This window comes from Protopterus annectens, chromosome 3.part1, assembly GCF_019279795.1.
Source record: "Protopterus annectens isolate FY-2018-M chromosome 3.part1, PAN1.0, whole genome shotgun sequence".
NCBI classification, from domain to species: Eukaryota; Metazoa; Chordata; order Ceratodontiformes; family Protopteridae; genus Protopterus; species Protopterus annectens.
In genome coordinates this window covers 1,528,867,941-1,528,889,482 of record NC_056732.1, presented here as the reverse complement: position 1 = coordinate 1,528,889,482, position 21,542 = coordinate 1,528,867,941, and the positions used below count along the sequence as shown (strand labels likewise).

General features: G+C 40.5%; 1 protein-coding gene across 1 annotated transcript in view; it reads right to left on the bottom strand.

The window, feature by feature from the left end:
- ABCB8 (ATP binding cassette subfamily B member 8) overlaps positions 1-21,542 on the bottom strand; it is a 1,506,569-nt gene that overhangs the window by 901,668 nt on the left and 583,359 nt on the right. The window contains exon 5 of the mRNA XM_044067605.1: positions 16,756-16,861. Coding sequence (XP_043923540.1) covers positions 16,756-16,861 — 106 coding nt within the window. The remainder of the gene's footprint in view (positions 1-16,755; positions 16,862-21,542) is intronic.

Genomic DNA, 21,542 nt, shown 5'->3' with positions numbered 1-21,542 from the left:
TGGGAACTGCTCTATCCAAGGCGGAAAACACTTTATCCATGGGACCAGATGGTGTCCCCAGTTGTGTGCTCCATGAACTCAATGAGTAATTACACCCGCAGTTAGGGCAGCTGTTTAATCTTAGCCTCACCTCAGGATATGTGCCCAAGGAGTGGCATACGGCAATGGTGGACCCACTTCACAAAGGAGGTGCCTCCACCAACCCCGAAACTACCATCCCATCAGCTTGACAAGCCTGTTCTGCTAAGCTATGGAGAGGATCATAATGGGAATTATAAATGAAGACATAGGGGACCTGCAGACATTGGATCCAATCCAGTTTGGCTTTGTCAAGGGCAGATCATGCCTTTTAAACTTGGTTGACTTTTTCAAGACAGTCACCCAGGCCATTGACGTGGGCAAGGCAGTCCACACAGCCTACCTTGACCTGGCAAAGGCTTTCACACAATACCCCACTCAGGTATCATTGAAAACATCACCAGCTTAATTGTGAACCCATACATCACAGCATGGGTTGCAAACTGGCTAAGTGACGGAACACACAGGGTCAAAGTTGCTGGTGCCATGTCACACTCCAGAGCTGTCACAAGTGGTGTCCCACAGGGCTCAGTCCTGGGCCCACATTTGTTCAGCATCTACTTTTCAGAAGTACGAGCAAACACAGGAGGATTATGGCTGACAAAGTTTGAAGATGACTGCAAACTGGGAAGCATAGTTGGAAACCCATCTGACACAGACATCCTTCAGAAGGGTCTCATAGACACGGATAACTGGTGCCAGAGCCATGGCCTTACATTAAACACTAAACAATGCATAGCCATACCCTTCAGGAAGAACAAGGTTACCACTAGTTCCCATCTAGGTGGCAATCCTCTAAGCACAGAGGAGGTTATCAGGGACCTGGGCACCCAGGTTGACAGTAACCTTTGTTTGACACTCACATTGCCAGGGTAGTTTGGAAGACCTTCTACATTGGCCACCTCATCATGCAGGGATTCACATCTAGATCAAGGGAGGTCATTGTTCCCCTGTACTCATCACTCATCAGACCAATGATTGCATACAATGCCCCATTCAGAATGTATCTGACCCAACACCAAGTGCAATTGGATGGGCCCACAAATTCCTCAACAGGAGGTGAAAGGGTCTCAAACATATTTCTTATGCTGCCCGACTGAAGGAATTCCAGCTGTATTCAGTCGCCACTGCCTGCTCAGAGGTGACCTGTGCCTGACATACAAGGCTATGTCCATCCCAGAATTAATGAACATGCTTCACCTCAAGACCTCTACATCCATCAGAACTACAAGGGCAGGAGACTTAAACCTCAACACAGATATTAATAGGATGTGCTGGAGGGACAGATTCATCACCCAGAGAGTCCCTATGCTGTGGAACAACATCCTGGTACATGTGAGGCTGAGCACCTCACTGGCTTTGTTCAAGTGAGATCTTGACCAATGGATGGGAGATTGCAGGTATACCCCAGGGATAACCTCAGTATCACTGCTTGACAGAGGCACAGCAAAATAATGGGCATATTATCCATCAAATTGAAGGGGTGGCAGAAGCCACAAAACTCTGGGCTAGGCTTATAAATGCCCTAGGGCAGATAGCCTAGTATGAACCTATGAACCTATGAACATAGGCCTGGGGCAGTTCCTGCTATTAGGACAGTGGTCTGCAGCAAGCTATATAGTAGTAGTCAGTTTTAGCCATTGGTTTTGACCATGGCTATTCCATGTTGCTTCTTGTTGTGGTACAAACATGGGTGTGTGGTTATCCATGCCATTTATTGCTAGTCACCCTCATTTTTATCTTGTTCCATGTTTTTGCACATGTACATCACTGTATGAGGTGTGACCTGGTAGTGTCAGGGTGCTGATGTGGGCTTTGACCCTGTTTTCTATTACAGCACTGATATCTACATTCTCTATACTGTGTGTGTTTACACTGCACGCATCTTGATGTTTATACTTCTGGCATTGGGTAGCATTACATCTAGGTTCCTATCCCTTGTGGTACCCATGAGGTGGGTTTGTGTTTTGTGGTTTATGATTGTTGAGGGTGGATGTTAGTTGGGGTCCTCAGGTGTGCATATGGTACATGATATTACATTACTTAACACATGGCATTCATGCCTCAGGTGGTGCTGCAGGGTCGCTTCTGTCAGATGCACATACTACACTCCCTGTACATGTTTGGAAGCAGGTTGTGTCATGTTAGGCATCCCTGTTACTGTATGAGTGAGTCAGAGTGGGTATCAGTCCCAGTGTTCCTACTGACCAAGTGTATGTGCTATGCGTTGCCTCTTTGCCAAGGCCAGGGCATACTGGGCACGCCTCCTTCTGCCTACTGGGACAAGGTCAGGTTGTTCCTCCTCCGAGTCACCCCCTGCCTGTGGTGGCCTTGGCAATGGTGGGGGGATGTTTGGCCCAGCCCTGTGCTGGTCCTGCTGCAGCTGTTTCCGCAGGATCATATTATGTAGCATAGCACATATCATGATCATTTGGGTACATGTAGTTGGTGTGTACTGCAAGGCTCCACCAGATGTGTCCAGACACCGGAACCGTGACTTGAGCAGCCCAAACACACGCTCTATGACATTACGTGTTTGTGCGTGTGCCTCATTATGTTCAGGTGTGTGTGCATTTCTGATGGGTGTCATTAGCCACGGCTCAAGTGCATAACCTGCATCCCCCACTAGGTGTCCGTGTGGGAAGTCCCCATTGGCAAATGATTGGTACAGCTGCGTCAGATGCCAGATATGGGAATCGTGGTAGCTCCCAGGGCAGCCAGCACACACATTCATTATTATGCCCTGGGCATCACACACGACCTGGCAGTTGATGGAGGGGTATCCCTTGCGGTTAATGTAGGCTCTACCCCGCTCACCGGCTGGTGCTTTGATGCGTATGTGCATGCAGTCTATTGCACCCAGCACCTCAGGGTATCCCGCTATTTGCTGGAAGAGAATATTGCTGGCCACAACCTCACGGTCATTAGGGACATATATATGATCACTGACATGTGCTGACATGGCATCCAGGAACTGGTGCAGTACTCTGGAGGCTGATGCCTGTGATATCCCCATCATATCACCAGTTGGTCTCTGGAAGGTACCTGTTGCTAGTATTCTTAGGCCAACACATACCTTGGTTTCCACTGGGATGGGTTCCCCTCTGTTGGTTCTGTGTGTGAGATGTGGCCTGCACAGCTCAACAATCTGCTGCAGAAGGTCTCTGTCCACTCTGTAGCGCCTACTATCTCCAGCTCATGTAACCCATGGTAGGTGACCCTGGGCCTGTATACTCTTCTCCTTCTCCTCACTCTGGGTTGTCTGTCAGCATCTGCATTGTCACCACCCTCAGCAATTCGCCTATGCCTGATTATAATAGCTATGGCAGCCCCTAGCATTTCTGCTCTGAGTTCAGCTTTTTCAGTTTTCAATTCTGATAGCTTAGTTTCTGGCAGTATCTCTTGTGAGAAACAGCCTGCACTGCTCTTTGCAGTGTTTTAAGTGCTGGGTTGGGCTTCTAGTCTGCCTGTGTAATTGCCTGCTTCTAATTGTTTCCACCAATTAACTCCAGCAGTATCTTCTGGCAGTTTCCTGTATTTTAGTTGTTTCCTGTTTCCTCTCTGTTTCCTGAGGAGGAGCAATGTGCACACCAGCTTAAACACGCCACAGTCACTTAAACGCCAAGACACATCCCTACACGGTGTTACACGCACACATCCTTACACGGTGTGAGCTTGGCTGATTCATGTTAAAACGCCAAGACACTGCCTTAAACATGCACGCCACGCAAACCATTGTAAACGGTTTGCAACACGCCCCACATGTTGAACCTGCCTTACACGCTGCACGCCACAAGATGCACGTATTTCAAGAAACTTTGAGTGTAGGGATAGCGATACCCTCAATTTCTTGACTTTCCTAGTGTTCTGTTGGGACACACCTCCCTCCCTGATGTCTGTCTGTCATCTGTTACCTTACATTGCCCTCCAATCTGGTACATTTATTACTATCCTTCCCCCCGTGATGTCACCTACCTCTTACTCTGTTCCTCCCCTTCTCTAACTCTTACACTACTCAGAAAGTGCTCATTACCTATGTGGCAGTGTGATTCAGTATTGTAACCCTCATTTACATAGGATTGCCTAGTAATGCTTAGTTACATGTCTTACACGGAGCTTCCCCCCCTTGACAACCACTAAACGGAGGCCATATTGTTTTTGGTCTGCAAGTCCCTCCATTGACATTCCATGTAATACATAAATCCCACAATTGTGGGCTTATAAGCTTCGGTTTTTAGTTTTAGGTAGCGCACCCGCTTATGCTGGTGTGCTGCAGTTAAACCCAGAAATCCCGTGAAAAAAAAGTTATATAACTTATTTTTGCAATAGTTTTCATGCCAATGGCCACATATTTGGCCATTGGCATGCTTAATGAAACATATGCACCCTTTATTTGGAGCTGACATAGCTCCGTTTTTAATTTTGCAGAAATGTACTCAGTTGTCAGCTGAGTACATTTCTGCAGCTAACACGTCCGACACGGACTGGTTTCGGCTTCGTGGATCGCTCAAATACCTCATTTGCATATCTTTAAGCTGCAAATGAGGTATTGAGCATTTCCACGCCCAGTCCGTGTAAGAGACGTGTTAGCTGTCTCTTACACAGAGATTTGGGCTGTTCCTGAATCGGGAGGCTTACACGGAGGCTTACACTACTCTTGAACTCCGTGTAAGCCTTCCTGAATCTGGCCCACTTTCTGTAAATAATCCATTCTTAGGACAAGTATTGTGGTATGTACGTTTTGTAGATGATGTTTTTTTGCTATGGAAAGGTGATGGTGCTGACTTTGTATCCTTTGTAGAATATTTACATAATACTACTAACTTTTTGAAATTTTCATACCAGATTTCTGCAACAGATATTAATTTTCTTGACGTACATATCACTAAGTTCTGCTCTAATCATTTAAGCAGCAATATCTATTTTAAACCCACCAGAAAAAATACAGTATTACATAAATCCAGTATTCATCCTAGGCATCTACCCAGGAATGTACTTAAGGGCTATGTTTTTAGAACTTTAAGATTACATGACAATGACGAAGATGCAGTTGCTGCTCTCAAAAAACTAAAAACAGAATTTTTGGAAAGGGGATATCAAGCAGGGGATATTGATCAAACTATTTCTGATGCTTGGCAACAGAGACACACTAGATGTAGACCGTACTTTCATTCTAGTACTAATAGTGGTAATATAGACACTGAATCTTCTGGCAATAATGTTTTTAGAATTGTTTTTCAATTTGCTAGTAACATTAATCAATATACCGACATTATTAGGAGACACTGGCATTTACTACAAGATGTTCCTAATCTGGTTGGTATAATTGGAAATACCCCTCATTTTAGTTTTAGAAACAACAAGTCACTGAAGCAGCACTTGTGCAATAGAGATATATATAAAGGCACAAGTAAATCTGTTAGACAGGGTACTTTTCCTGTAGAACTTGTAGCCTGTCCCCATATTTTTAACAAAAGTACATATACACATCCAACTAGGCATTTTACTTTACATTCTAAACAGTATTCAGACTGCAAAACCACAGATGTTGTTTATTTTAGTTTCTGTCAGCAATGCCCAGCATTTTATGTGGGCAAAACTAACAGGCCATTAAAAGACAGACTTCTAGAACACATTCGTGATATTAGAAATAATAAACAATCTAATGCCCTTGCTAATCATGTTATGCGTACAGACGCTTCCCATTCTTTTAAATTCTTTGTTTTACAGCATTTTCATAGAAATTTTAGAGGAGGAGACATTGAAAATGTTACAGAAAGCCATGAGCAAAGATGGATTTTAAAACTTGATGCTGAACGCTATCCAGGGCTTAATGGGACTTCTTCTTTAATCCTTTTTTTAAAAGCAAGACGTCTTAAGCATTGATTTATTTTAACAAGTTTTATTTTATTCTTAACATTTTTTATGGTAATATATATAAATAATATATATATATATATATATATATATATATATATATATATATATATACTTCTTATATTTATAAAAGGTTTTAAGTGGTCTACTAGAAATATCTACACATATATTTTATATTCACTGTTTTAAGATAATATGCTTTAAAATAGAGATGTATATATATTTTTTGCTGTCTCAATATATATTTTTTTGCTGTCTCTTTAAATAGTAGCTAATTGTGACATCACTGATTCTGCTTAATTGATGACTAAGCTGTTATTTAAGAGCTGAAGTGCATTTTAACTTTGTCTGATGAAGCAACTACTGTTGTGAAAGCGCTTACCTCTGTTCAGTTTTTTATTTTTGTACTATTAAACGCTATTGTGTGTCACCCTGGTGCACTGTTTTTTTGTATTTATTCCCATTTTTTGCACCTTCGTCTTACCCGCAGCTGTTTCTTTGTTTGTTAGCTCTGCTATGCCTCCTGCTTTTCCTTGTTTACAGCATATGGTACTGAACAATTCATTTTAATTACTTGTGTACAATGTAGCCAAACAATTACTTAATGTACACATTTTATGTATGTTCGAACTTGTGTATCTGTGACACTTTTATAATTTATGTTATAACTTGTATATTTCTAACATGTGTCCATCTGAGCCCAGGTCATACCTAAAAAGAGTATAAGGACCAGTTTACCTACACAGTTATAAAATAGAAAATTTAAAAAATAAATAAATAATTTATTCCATAGGCTGGGAATACACTGAGTTAGTAACCTGAACCTCCAGCAAGTCTCGTTTATTTGCTGGTGTAAATTTAGTCCCCTAGGATGAACTGTTTTTTCCAAGAAATAGGAGGTCAAATAGGACTCAGTCTTTCAAGGCTCAAAAATGAGCCTAGGTTACCTTGAAACAATTGGTAAGCTACCAAGTGTAATGACAATCATGCTAATTTATTGGGATAGTTGAAAGATTTAAGGAGTTTACTTATCTTGCATAATAGTTGTTGGGGCCTCTCTAGTTGCGTGGTAAGCCAGGCTTTGTACAGACCAAACAGAGGACTGTAATTGATAACTGGTCTGTAGGGAAGAGTAGAGTGGTAAGATGACTTCCTTGGATCTTGAAGATATTCCCTTGGAAATTAACTGCGCCAGGCAGAAGGGTTTCCAAATTATAATGGAGGCATGCTGATCAAATGAGAGAGAGTTGTTCATTTAAGTACTCAGGTCGCTTACAACTGTATCTTTTTAAAGAGGACTATCACTTATGAAATATCAAGTGGGAACAGCTCTTTTGCTGAATGCTACTATGCTGCATTTTTTTTTTTTTTTGCATTTAGCTTGAGGCCATTTTCACTATCCAGGTAGGTGCATATTTCAACCCTTGTTGGAACAGTTTATTGTAAGTGGATGAGAAGACAGCAGTGCATAGATTGTAGTCACCAGCAAATCTGATCAACCACACTTCATAGATATTGGCTTAGATGTCTACAATATAAATACTAAACAGGACAGGGCCAGGCACAGATCTCTGTTATACCCCACTGGTTAGAGTTTTACATTCATAGATGGTATCTCCAACTTTCACTACTTGGGATTTGTAGAATACCCAATCTGCAATCCATTTGACTATGTAGAGGTTTACATTAAGTTTGTCTAATTCTTCAACACCAGTTGTTTGTCAAATCAAACTCATTTAAGAATATGGCCAGTGATGTTTTTTCTCCTCAACACTCCAATAAGTATGTGTTTTGTAAATGCAGAAAAAAGGACATTGTAACTTATTTAGGCACTAAATTCAGTACTATTGGCTAGACAAGTAGTGTACTGCCCTCTACTGTTGGGAGGCCAGAAAGCTGTAGGTCCTAGTCCCACCCAAGGACCTTAGATTCATATTTCCATTATGACACCTGCAGTGCAGCATCATGATGCTCTCCTGAGTATGCTAAACTCCAGGTGAAATGTTAAACCAAGATCCCATCAGTCTGACTTGGTGGTAGTACAGTTAGAAATAAAAGACCTTGTGGCATTCATGGAAGAGAAGAGGGAAATTTTTGCCACACCATAGCTAAATTTGCCTTTGTTACTAGGAAAACCACCTCAGATCTTGACTGAACATCGGCCAGTGGCCTACTGAGATTAAACCAGTCAACAAAAGATAAAGTCAGCAAATGCTATTTTATAGGACATGCAGAAGAAATCCATTTGTATGTTTTTTTGACTATTCAGAATTAAAAAGGGTATCCATCAGCTTACGTCACATAGCGTACACATCTCATTTATCCCATATTGCCATACGAGCCTTATATTCTTACTCAATGTCTTCTTCTTTTTTTTTTGAAACCATCCTACCTAACAATACAGAAAAATATTAACAATATTGACAACTGTCTGACAGATTAATAGCAGTGACACAGTGAATTAATTACCTTACTTAATTTAAATTCAACAGACAACAGTGTGATACAGGGTGATTAGTCTATTATAATCATAATCTAGCCACTCCAAAATCCTTTCTTATATTCTATCCTCATAATGAACTTAATGTTTTCCCCTCAAAGTGTTTCACATAAAGTAAAGAGACAAAAAAAACCTTCAAATTATATACATTTGTAGTACTTTTATTCTTCTGCAAAGATTTACAACTTGACCTCCCCCCTCCCTTTTACATCAGCAACACCTGACCGTTTGGGTGTATGGAAGGTGTTCTGAATCTTTGATAGCTGGCTGACTGTTATTTCCTGTGCATGATATAACCCATACAGCTTAGACTAATGCAGCTGCAGTGATCTTTTGTTCTGTTATGAGAGGTTTACATACACAACTGTACTTTCTTAACCATACCACAAGGTACTTCAATTATTCATCCTTCAATATTTCCTGATCTCTCCTAACTAGATGGAGCTCCTTGTTTCCCACTGCCTTTGTCTTCTTATTTATTTTATAATATGAAAAAGTACCCAGTCTCTCCATGAATTCAAACATCTTCTTTATATCCACTCTTGGCTCTATTTTTAAAATTATACTGTCAACAAAAATTACGATTTTAAACTTCCTCATTCTCACCACAGCTGTCATAATATAAACATGAATCTAAGCTCATACGGTGGCACGAGAACCTACAGCTTTCTGACCTCCCAACATCAGAGGTAAATGTACCACCTGGTAACCTTTAAGGAAGACTGTCTAACTGTTGCAGATAATGGTTCAAGACATAGAGCGAAATAAGGCACATCTGTCTGGTTCCCCTAGTTATCTGCATCTCTTCAGAAAAAGTAGCTGATATTTTCGTCTGCACTCTCATGCACCTGAAGATCATCTTCAACAACTGAATTTGTGTTTGTGACACTCCCAGTTTTGCCAACACCACAAATAGATATGACCACTCTATTGAAGTCTTTTTCTGCATCTAGGGAAATTATGGTGGCTGCTTCTCCCTTGACCCGCACATCTTGGATCACTGTTAACAACCTCATTATATTGTCTGCTGTTCTTCTTCCCTTGATAAATCCACTCTGATCCTGATCCACCAGTTTAGACATGTCCTTCGCTAGTCAAGCTGCAATTGTTCCAACAAACACTTTATAATCGTGGTTTAGTACTGTTACTGGTCTGTAAAAATCTAGATAATTTGGGGAGGGGGATACTCTCTTTATGTGTTGTCACTATAATTCACTTTTGGTAGGATCTTGGCATTCTCAGGGTACACATCAATTAATTCATTAATTTCTCAAACAATTGTATTAGCTTGGTTCCCCTTAGCTTCCACATTTCTGTTAGTATCCTATCAGGCATGTGTGATTTGTTGTTAATCTGCTAATGAAGTCTCTCTTATTTCCTTCAGTGTTATTTAGGTAGATGTAGCCCTATGATAAAATTCTACAGTCACTCTTCCATTTTATGAGTTCCATAGTAAATGTCCAAAATGTATCTTAAATTTTGTGTCAGTACCCTTGTCAGCCGCTCCCTCTTTATTTTTCCTATTTGGAAGATGACCCTTTACAGTTTTTGCTGCCTTAATCTTGCTGCAAGTGCCTTTAATGCCTTTAGTTTATTCATTTCAAATAGGTCATGCATTGCTAATTGTTGAAACATTCACCTTTCAGACTCCTTTGTCTGCACGTCCTTCAATACATTTTGTAGATCTGCTTTTTCAGTTTCTTTTAAACTCTTTATATCTACCTGGGGACCCTGACTATGTCTGGCCTTACCTGCCTCCACTGCCTAGGAATTACATTCCTGTTCTTCGCTTTTCTTTGCACTTTTTGCTTTATAGTTTAATTTTGACTGTCCCACTCCTATATCAGATCCCCCTTCATATCATCAGGAGCAGCTTTTACTGTCTGCATTATACAGTCTTTATACTGGGCATTTTGAAGGTAATAAATCTGGCTAATATCAATGAATATTGTACTTTGAAACTGTAATCCGATGCAATCTTGTAAAATCATGTATTTTCCTAAGAAAATTTGCTTGGTATGTATAAATATCTTACTTGTATGTTATTATTCTGTGGAACTTTTCACCCTGGACCTCTGCTGAAAATGGACATGTATCCAGTCAGAATCTCCCAGCCAATAAATGTAAAATAAATAAATAATAAATAAAATATATATACTGAGGCTACTATCCAGTGTAACCTTCTACTTCCTACACTATCTATCTTTATAGTAAAATGGATATAGGAGTGACCTGATTTTTTTTTTTTTTTACTGGGCCCACTATCATGTTACTCATTTTCCCCAAGTGCTCTTCTGTTATAAAACTCTTGTTGATCCTTGACCAGCTCTTATGTTTTGGAACATAATAAGTAAAACCCTCTTTCCTACTGCCCTGGGTCATCTTCATGCTTCTACCATTCTTAATGATTTCAAAAAAGACCTCACAAATCTTTCTACTTGGATTCTTGTCCACTCCTTAATGTTTAGCCTGTCTGAGAAAAACATGTTCCAATTCCCCACGAGTAATAACATTCCCTTCTGAAATCAAATTATTTTAATAGCATGATTTACAATGTTTTACTTGGCTCCAGGTGACAAGTATTTTAACATGGTGATATTTTTCTCATGCAGATGGCCTTTCACTCCTATGTAGCACCCCTTGTTATCTCTTGAGGTATTTTCCACTTCTATTTGTAATTCTCATTGTACTAGAATCTAGAATCACTACCTCACTTTGTCAAACCCACATAAAAAAAAAAAAATCCACTAACAGTTGGTATCCTTTCCTTTCCAATTTTCTGTGCCTTGCCTCACTTAAATTGGTTTCTTAAAGAGCTATTATTCTTGCATTAGACATTTTGTCACTAATCAAAATCCTGTCTTTGTACTAGTCATATCATCCAGTTAATATTCCGAGTCGGTGTCCCGACAGCTGTACTTAGTTCCTATTGTTTATGATACCATGACCCCCCCAAAACGTGCACGCTGATTGGCCAGCGTGCACATTGTAAATCGAGTTATACTAATGGAAAAAGGTCCGGTCGCCCGGACTTTTTTCCATTAGTGTAACTCTACTTTTAAAACACGGTCTCGCTATGGTAAATGGGTTTAACATAGCGAGACAGCTTTAAAATAAGCAACGGAGATCTCCGTTGCTTATTTTATGCTGTCTCGCTATGCTAAACCCATTTAACATAGCGAACAGGTTTTAAAAGCAACGGAGAAAGCAAGATTTCCGTTGCTTTTTTTACTGTTTCGCTATGTTAAATGGGTTTAACATAGCGAGACAGTTTTAAAATAAGCAACGGACATCTCCGTTGCTTATTTTAAAACTGTCTCGCTATCTTAAACCCATTTAACATAGCTTAAAACAAAAAAAGCAACGGAGATCTTGCTTTCTCCATTGCTTTTGCCCACAGCTCTGATGTACTGCGCAGGCGCGCAGTACATCAGAACTGCCGCGGATGCCAGACATCTGCGGAAGGGCAGTTAACAGGCATTATACTATGCCATTATTTAAGAAAAGTAATAATTTCTTTTCTTAAATAATGTCATGGTATAATAGCAATAACCCACGCCTGGGTGTGGGTAATGCTGTATTTACCCATGGTTGGCTTTGTTTGGTCCCTCGGGCTTCACTCTCGGGACCAAACCACGCCAACCGTGGGTAAATCCAGCATTACCCACACCCAGGCGTGGGTTATTGCTATATTGTTTTCTCCCTTTTTGCTTGCTCTTTCCTGTTCCTTGGAGACTGCCTAGCTCTCTTTCTATCCTTTATACCCTGGCTGCAGTTCATAGGATCATAGGAGGTTAGTAGGCTATTGGCCCCGAGGCTCATGTTTAGACAAGTCAGTACTCGATGCCCCTGTCCAGCAGGGACACGGGTGGAATCCCAGGGGTATATCTTCTGTTTCCCATCCAGTTATCCAGGTTGTACTTATAAAATGGTAAAGAGGTACTCTGCTTGATGTGGAGAGGGAATCTAATCCATTGATGGGGGGAGTCTCTGGGACACAAATCTGTCCCACCAACAATTCCTGTTGATGCCACAGACCAGGTTGAGGCCACATGTGTGAGTTACTTGAGTGGAGCTTGACTTGCAGATATGCAGCAGGCCCATCAAGGTGGGGTCCTCCTCAAACTCTCTTAAATTATACCTTGTTCCCATTTTTTCATGTCCTTCTCCCCAAACATACTTCCTACAAACTTGTTCCACCTCTTTTTTTTTGCTATACTAAAACAGAATTTTTCCTTGTTGCTGAAGTAATTAATGTTGGCATACAAAAACAACCAGTGTCCGTCATTAGCACACAAAATGAAACGGCGTTTGCATGTAAAAAAAATAAAGCCAAAGCATCCAGCAGAAACAGTCTAATTGCATAATGACAGCAAAACTTTTCACATTTTCCTCCTGTTTTTACACAAGTTCATAAGCCGTCTAATCAAAAGTGGGCCTTTTCTGTACTTTTCAGTCAAACTGGATATGATCAAGGAAGACTACCTATTTACAAAGTTTATGCACTTGTACCTGCCTTATCCATATGGACAGTCTCTTCCACATTCCTTTATAATCTAAAACAGTGGATCATTTCAACTCTGTTTTAATGCTTATATATTGTAAAGAGGGGAAACATCTCCTTTGCCCTCTTGCTTACATATTTGGAACTCATTGCACAACTTCATGCTACTCAAGTCAGAAGTGACAAACTTCACGACACCCATAGAGACGAGAACTGAAAGTTCGACTGCTGAGTCCTACACTAAGGCACTGTATGAGCACATCTACTCATGCATGAATCGTGCCATTCCAAATAGAACCAAGATGCTCTCCTCCAAAAAATGGAAGCCAATCTGGTGGTCCCCTGCCATAAACAAACTTTATAACAAAAGGAAGAAACTGTTGCAGAAAAGAGGAAAATCCCGGGATGCAAAAAACTCCCTTACCAGCCTCAGTAAGAAGCTGAGATCCCTCATAAAATCCAGATTCCAAAGACAACCACAAGGCATTCTATAATTATGTCAAGAATCTAAATGGCAATGCTCAGATCTGCTCTGAGCTACAACAGAATGGCATTAAATATACTGATCCCAAGGATATTGCCAATATCCTGGCAGATCGATTCAGTGCCAACTTCATCCCCCCCTCACCTCCTAAACGTCCCATCTCAATACCGGAAGACTGCCAAATTCCGGTAATAATGGCCACACAGGTAAAAAACACATTCTCCAAAGCTAAGAATACAGCAAACATGGGGACCAGATGACATCCCGGACTGTGTACTACATGAACTATAAAATGAACTGGTACCTCACCTAAGTGTCATGTTTAATCATAGCCTCACCTCAGGCTTCGTGCCCACTGAGTGGTGCACAGCTACATTTATCCCATTCCACAAGGGGGGGAATCCACCTTGGATCCCAGGAACTACCGCCCCATCAGTCTGATGAGCCTGATCTGCAAGGCCATGGAAAGTATTATCATGGAACTTATAAACAAAGACATTGGCAACCTTCAAACACTGGACCCCACCCAGTTTGGGTTTGTGAAGGGCCGATCTTGTCTCCTGAACCTGATTGACGTCTTCAAATCAGTCTCCAGAGCCGTGGATGTGGGTAAGGCGGTCCACACAGCCTATCTGGACCTCGCCGAGGCCTTTGACACCATCCTCCACTCTGGAATCATAGATAAACTTACTAAGCTGGGCATTAATCCGTACATCACTCAATGGGTTGCCAAGTGGCTTACTAACAGAACCCACACTGTAAAAGTAGTTGACTCCAAATCCAGCTCCAGACAAGTGACAAGTGGAGTACCTCAGGGTTCAGTCCTGGGACTGCTGTTGTTTGGCATCTACTTCTCTGAAGTACAGGCCAACACTAAGGGACGCTGGCTAACAAAGTTTGCAGATGACTGCAAACTGGGAGCCATTATTGGATCCTCAAATGATGTGGATACTCTACAAAAGGGCCTTACAGAAACAGATGCTGGTGCCAGAGCCATGGGCTGAAGCTCAATGCCAAGAAATGTATAGTTATCCCCTTTGGGAAAAACATGAACCCATGAATTACCACATAGGTGGCAGTACACTATACACCGAAAGTGTGATAAGAGACGTAGGGACACAGGTGGACAGTGGTCTCACCTTCGATAACCACATTGCCGCAACAGTCAGGAAATCCTTCTATGTGGCACACCTCACAATTAAGGGCTTTTCATCCAGAAAACAGGAAGTCATTGTCCCACTGTACTCATCCCTCATAAGACCCACTATAGAATATAATGCCCCATTTGGTATGTACCCCTCAAGACATCTGCAACAACTAGAAAGACCACAGAAATACCTCACTGAAAGAATCACAGGCCTAAAGCAGATGCCCTATACGGAGCAACTTGAAAAACTCCAGCTATACTCTGTCGCATATTGTCTACTTAAAGGCGATCTCTGCATAACATACAAGGCCATGTCAAACCCAGAGCTGTTGGACATGCTACACTTAAAGAAATCCCAATCCTTCAGAGCCACACACTCCAGGGATCTAAACCTTGTCATCACAATAAACAAAACATGCTGGAGGGATAGGTTCATGAACCAGAGACTCCCCAGACTCTGGAATAGACTGCCCATACATGTCTTTGGCCCTCTTCAAAAGGAACCTTGACGATTGGATGGGAGAAAGGAAATTCACCCAGAGATCACGTCAGTCGCCCTGCTAGACAGGGGTCCAGGGAAGTAAATAGTGTGGGAAGAAATAGCCAGGGAATTGTTATGGCTAGGCTTGTATAGGCCCTAGGGCTGATAGCCTAGTACCAACCTATGAACCTATGCATTGGTAGCATCCCTCAAAGTAACTTTAGTTTGCTGCTCCTTCTATGATAATCCACATTTCTCCAGGGCCTTTAACGCTTCTTCTAGAACAGAAAAGGTTTTTGCTCCCTTAGGTAGCAACGGTTTCATAGATGCCAGGGATAATGATTTATATTTGATCTATTTTATTTCACTCTCCTTTTTCTTGTCTGAGCTGAAAACTCCAAATCCAGAAAAACAAAAGAATTACCACATCTTGGTCTGTTCTCCAGCTTCTATGCTCTGGATATCTTCTCCTTCAGCTCATATGTAGCAAAATGAACAATTGCCCACCTAGGACCCTCTAGCACTGGGATCCAGGACATTCAATGTGCCTGCTTTATCTGGATTTCATCTTCCTGCATGTGAGTGAACACTGCCAGCCAGTTTCTCATAAAAGCTTTACAGTTGTTGCCTTCTTCTTCAGGTATAGCATTCACCTGGACATTTTTTGCCTTGCCTTGTCTTAAAAGGACTGTCAAAGTGGGTAAGATAATGTCCAAATTAGATTCTGATGCCATAACGATAGCTTTAAATTCCTCATTTTTGTGTATCACAGACTGTATGAGATCAGAATATTCACTGACAAGTTTGGTCATTTCATGAATAGTTCTACAGTTTTCTTGGGTGTCTTTCTCCAGTTTTGTATTTAATTTTCTTCCTTCCAAAAATAAATCTTTTGAGGGTTGTTTCTTTTTCTGAAAGTTAGTCTTATTCCTGAGGCCATTCTCTCATTCAGCATGTTATGCTCCCTGGTCTCCTTTCTCTCTCTCTTTCTTTTCGTGCCCCCCCCCCCCCAATTCATCCAACTTTCTTAAATATGCTGTATCCTGTCTTCTTTTCATCACCATGATGAGTTTCACAGTGGAAAACACACCACATAGCCCAAATGGATTTTTTTATATGTTGTAACCTTGGTGTGGGGCTAGTAAGTTGCATACTCTGACCTCGTCATTCTAGAAGTCCCTGTTTTACTTACGGTCTTCTTTTCTTACTACCTGGCATATTACACATAGGATTAGTGCTATAAGCCATTAACAAATTGACTCCTGTAGTCCAGGAGTTGATTTCTTCAACCTTCATTTGCCTAATTATCTGACTGAGCAAGTCACTGCATTCCTAGGTTAAGTCTGAAAAAGCTCCACATGGATCAGTGCTCCCATCTGGTTAACATACCCAAATAAATAAATACATTTTCTCTCTCTCTGACTATTCATCATACCTTTCAAATGATAAGCAGAAATACAACACAAGGGACATTGCTCTTAGACCTTACAATGTTTTCACTTGTTGCTATGTAATAACAGGTGCAGTTTTTGTGCATTTTCTCAGAACCCTTAAGCACAAGTCAACCTACTCTGATAAGATAAAAAGGTAGTATTTTCTATTTTTTCCTTGCAGAGACACACTGGTGCACATAATTTACAAGAGGTTCACTTAACATTACTTTAAGAATCGCTTGCTTTCTTACCTGTGACACAACCAGCTTGAAAGAGGATTTGAATTCCTGAATGTCTGCTGTTAAACGATTCACGAGCTGTCCAGTTTTATGAGCATCGAAAAAAGCAACATCTTGCCTGGTTAGGAGAAGACGAAATTATATCAAGATTTTTCTAACACAGATTCTTAAACAAAAGCACACAGATAGCAAGAACTACATTACAAAAGCTATTTGGTTATTAACACATAATGTAAAGACAAATGAATGTTTAAAATGTATTTATTTATTTTACATTTGTTTACTGGGAAAGTCCTAGTGGGATAAGACCCATTTTCAGCGGAAGCCGGGCGAGAAAAGCTCCACATACAGAGATTATACAAAAACATATACAAGAAATTATACAAAAAAATATACAAGACATACAGTACACCAGAAGTTACATTCTATTACACCAGAAGTTACATTCTATGCTATTATAGCTGACATTTGTATTGTACAATTATCTGATATAATTCCTTATTGTAATGTAGACATTATATTTTCTCAAAGTAAGCTGAGGAAGGGTTTGGTTTGTAGGGGGGAAATTGGATAGAAAAAGATGAGGTTAGAGATTATCTAGACATGAGAGAGCATAGATTATGAGGTGATCAGGGAAGAAGAAAATGCAAGACCAGAATCTATTAAAACTAGTTAGCCTGGAGGAGTACATGAACAAAGCCAGGTGTCATTAAGATAACTTTTAGGAGTCTTTTTGAACTGGTTGGTATTTGTGTTGGTTCTGATGCTGTGAGGTAGTGAATTCCACCTTGTTGCGACATGATGAGAAAATAGAGTCCCCTGTTGTATTAGTGGATTTGGACACTTGCATATGAGATTTATTTGTTGAGCAAAGACTTCTATTTATGGTATGAGGCTGGAGAATATTTAGAAGGGCAGGGTTTTTTCAAGTTGATATACTAGTTTGTGTGCTAAGGTTAATTGGTTATAGGATAGAAATTGTGGGAGTGCTAACTAGAAGAGTTTTTTTAAGGAGTGACAGCGGTGAGTATAATGTGGCCAGTCAGTTGCAAATTTAGCTATTTTACTGTAACATGTTTCAAGTTTAATTAAATCTGTCTTTTTAGGGTTGGTGAGAATTGGGGAAGCATACAGAAGTGTTGATAGAAGATGGGTTCTAGCAATGGCAACCCTAGAGGTGTTAGATCACATTTATTTCTGTAGAGTACCCATTTTTTTTGAACTTTCTTAATTGTTTGTGCTATATGTAGGTCAAAGAATTGGCATTAACTTTAGTATTATTCCTAGCTGTAATGTAGAAGGTGCTGGGGGGGGGGGGGGGTCTTGTGGGTTGGAAGATCATGAGTTTTGTTTTATTGGGGTTGAGTATGAGCTGGTGGTTAGAGAGCCATAACTCAGTATCTGAGAATGATTTTTAGGTTATATCATAGAGATGTTGTAGGTTATTAGCGGCACGTATAAGTGTTGTGTCATCTGCAAATTGGATAGCTGAAGCCAGTGAGGTAGCACTATGGAGGTTGGTTGAAAAACAGTGAAAAATAGTGGCCCAAGAACTGAGCCTTGAGATACTCCTGGTGTGACAGGAAGAGGGGGATAGGAAATTAAGCCATTGTAAATGTTGTTGACAGTCCTGTCGATAGTTTGGAACCACTGAAGTGCAGAGGGACTGAGGTTCAATTTGAAGAGTGTATTTAATAGTTTGGGCTGGGAGACCATAACAAAGGCCCTGGACATACCTAGAAAGACAGCAGAGACTATCTTGCCATTGTTTCTGAGTTGGTTGATGGTATTGGTGAAACTGAGGAGTGCAGTTGTGGTACGATGATGTAGCCTGAAACCATGTTGACATGTTGCTAACATGTTGAAGGTAAGATAATGAATCAGTTGGGAGTGGATACATCTTTTGAGGAGTCTAGATAGTGGAGCGAGAATAGCGACTGGTCTGTAGTTGGTCAGCTCTGTGGAATTTCCACCTTAGTGTAAGGGGATAATGTGTGGGATTTTCCATATTGCTGGGGCATGTTGTTCTGCTATGGACCTATTAATAAGGATTGACATTGGATAAGATACGACTTCAGCTGCTAGTTTTAAATATTCGACTGGTAACTTGTCAGCTGCTGTTGAAGCAAGTTTAAGCTTTTTCAGTAGTTTCTTAATGGTAGCTGTGGGAACAGGCTGAAAGGAGAAGGAGTTGGAGTTAATACTGAGAGGTCTGGAGGCTAGTGATGGTTCTGTGGAATTACCTTTAATTAGAGATAGTACAATTTCAGTGAAGTATTTATTGAATTTTTCTGCAACGGTGGTAGGACAGTGTGGTAAGTTGGGGGAAGGGGTAGTGGAATGTCCTGGGTGGAGAACGGCATTTATGGCATTCCAAACTTTTGGGGAGTTATGCTGGTGTTTATGTTGCAGGTTATAGTCTCAGTTCTTTTTATCTAGGTTGATTTGGTGTTTAGCCTTGTTTCTAATTTGCTGGAATACAATGCAGGTGATTTGGGCTTTACAGGTGAGCCATGTTTGCCAAGCTTTGTCTCTTTTCCCAAAGAGCATTCTGGTGTCATTAGTTAGCCATGGTGTGTATGTGGCTTTAATATGAATTGACCTGGGGGGGGCAATTTGTTTAGAATTTCTAAGAAGGTTTTTTTTTAGTAGAGACCAGTTACATTTTTTTTAGGGTACTGATTAGGTCTTGGGGGTCAAAGTTGTTTTTTACTGCGGGGTTTGACAAAAGGTGGTGAGCTTGACAATACTGATGTCTTTTCTCAATAGATAGGTTGGCATATGGTCACTAAGGCAGGTAAGCAGCCACTAATCTGAAGTTTGTTGGTTAGTGTCCAATCCAGTATAGATTGACAGTTGGAGTTTTTATCTATCCATGTAGGAACTTGAATAAATTGTGTGAAGCCACAGAGGTTGATGCGATTGCTAGGGTTATGTGAATTACAAATTGTCCACTCTATGTTAAAGTCACCCATAATGATAGTTTCTTGGGCTATGGAATTTGATATAGACTGGATGATGTGCTCTATAGTGAAGATGCTATTTCCAAGTGGGACTTAGGTAGCTATAATGGATATGAATTTGTTTTGGTTAAGTTGAAGTTTAGTAGGTAGGATTTCTATGTTTTTGAGGTTATCTATGTTTAAGCTTTGTGGAAAAAGTGTGAGACTACTCTTAAATAACATGGCTACCCTCCACCTCTTTTTACCTTCCTGTCTGCTCTAATAATGTTGTAACCAGGTGGTGTAATTTCGTTATCAGTAATGTGTGCTTTTAACCAGGTTTCCGTTAAAAACAGCAATATCAGGGTTATAATGGGATAGGGTGCCGTGTAATTCTTGAACTTTGTTGACTATGCTTTGCAGGTTTAGATTTAAGATTAGTATTTTAGAGCCTTTTAGTGAGGGATTGGTTATTTCTTTTTATTTGAGGGGGTGGTGAGGAGGTATTCTGTGGGTCTGGATTTGGGTGAATGTCTCCACTTATAAGTTTAGTAGCTATGGTTACTAGTGTCTGGATGAATGTTGATATATGCTTATGAAACTTAAAAGGGGTATTTTTTGGGTTTGGTTTAATATGGTGTACTTTGCATGAGGTGTGATTGAGTTCTGTTATATTTAAGATAGATGGAGCTATTAAGATGGAGTAGTCAGTTAGGTGTGGAGAAAAGGTACATGTAGTTTTGTGAAAAGTGTGAGGGGAGACTATTTGTGAATGGTAGTTTGTTAAGTGAGCATCAGTTGCTAGCAGATCTAGTAATAAATAATGTATTGATAGAATTTTGTAATGGTAAAAAGGGTAGGGATTGGTTAAAGGTTAATAAATGTGTGGTAATGGCTGGGTGTGGTTAAGGTTAGTGTGGAAATGTGAGCTACTTTATAAGTGAAAATTGTACAGGCGAAGACTGGTAGATAAGTGTGAGTGGGAGTGGTTAGGTTTAGAATAAATTTGAGGGATTTGGGGGTGGGTGGGAGGGAATAGGGGCAGGATAGGGAAGCAGAGTGAAGCCCGAGCGTAGCGATGGTGGACCATAATGGGCAGAGCCAAGTTCTATGACTGCACAGCAAGGAACAGTAAGTCACTTGGATACCAGTACTGTGAAAAGTATCTATGCAGCTGACAATTTTGTAGAGTAGGAATTCTTAGAGAAATAGAAACCTTAAGCTACGAGTGAGTATGGAGTGGGAGAAATAAGATTTCCCAACAACATATTTAAAAATTCATATGTAATTTACAATAAAGTATTTTACTGATATGTAAGTAAATATATAAGAAAAAAAGTTCAAAGGCCTTACAAACTGTTGTTGTTATTGTGGTTTCATTTATGACTACAAAGCTGTATAGGCTTACACAACAAATTACTCATTTGAAACTGTGCCTGTACTTTTAGTGAAAAAGACAATCCTCAGAGCATCAACAGACCCCAAAATTTAGCATCCTAAATTTTAAAAGTTCGAGAGAAACCTATGAGTGCAAGGAAAGTTTATTGTAATACCTTCTAGATATGATTGCACATCATTTTAAATACTAGGAACATGAAAGGTCAAAAATACTGAAATCAGTATTGTATTTTTGGAAAGGTAGCTTGGCTACATTATTTGTTGATAAAAGCCTGACTACAGTGCATAGACGAGAGTGTTCCAAAAGTAGTCCAGATGACTAGGGCATTGTCACTAGAACAGCCAGGCACAGGGGGAGTGAAGAGGTATGGTCTGCTCGCCTCTCCTGGGAAAGGGTGGGGTTTGTGCCCATTCTTGGCCATGATGAGCAGTGCTAACTTCCTGGTGGAGACTGGGCAG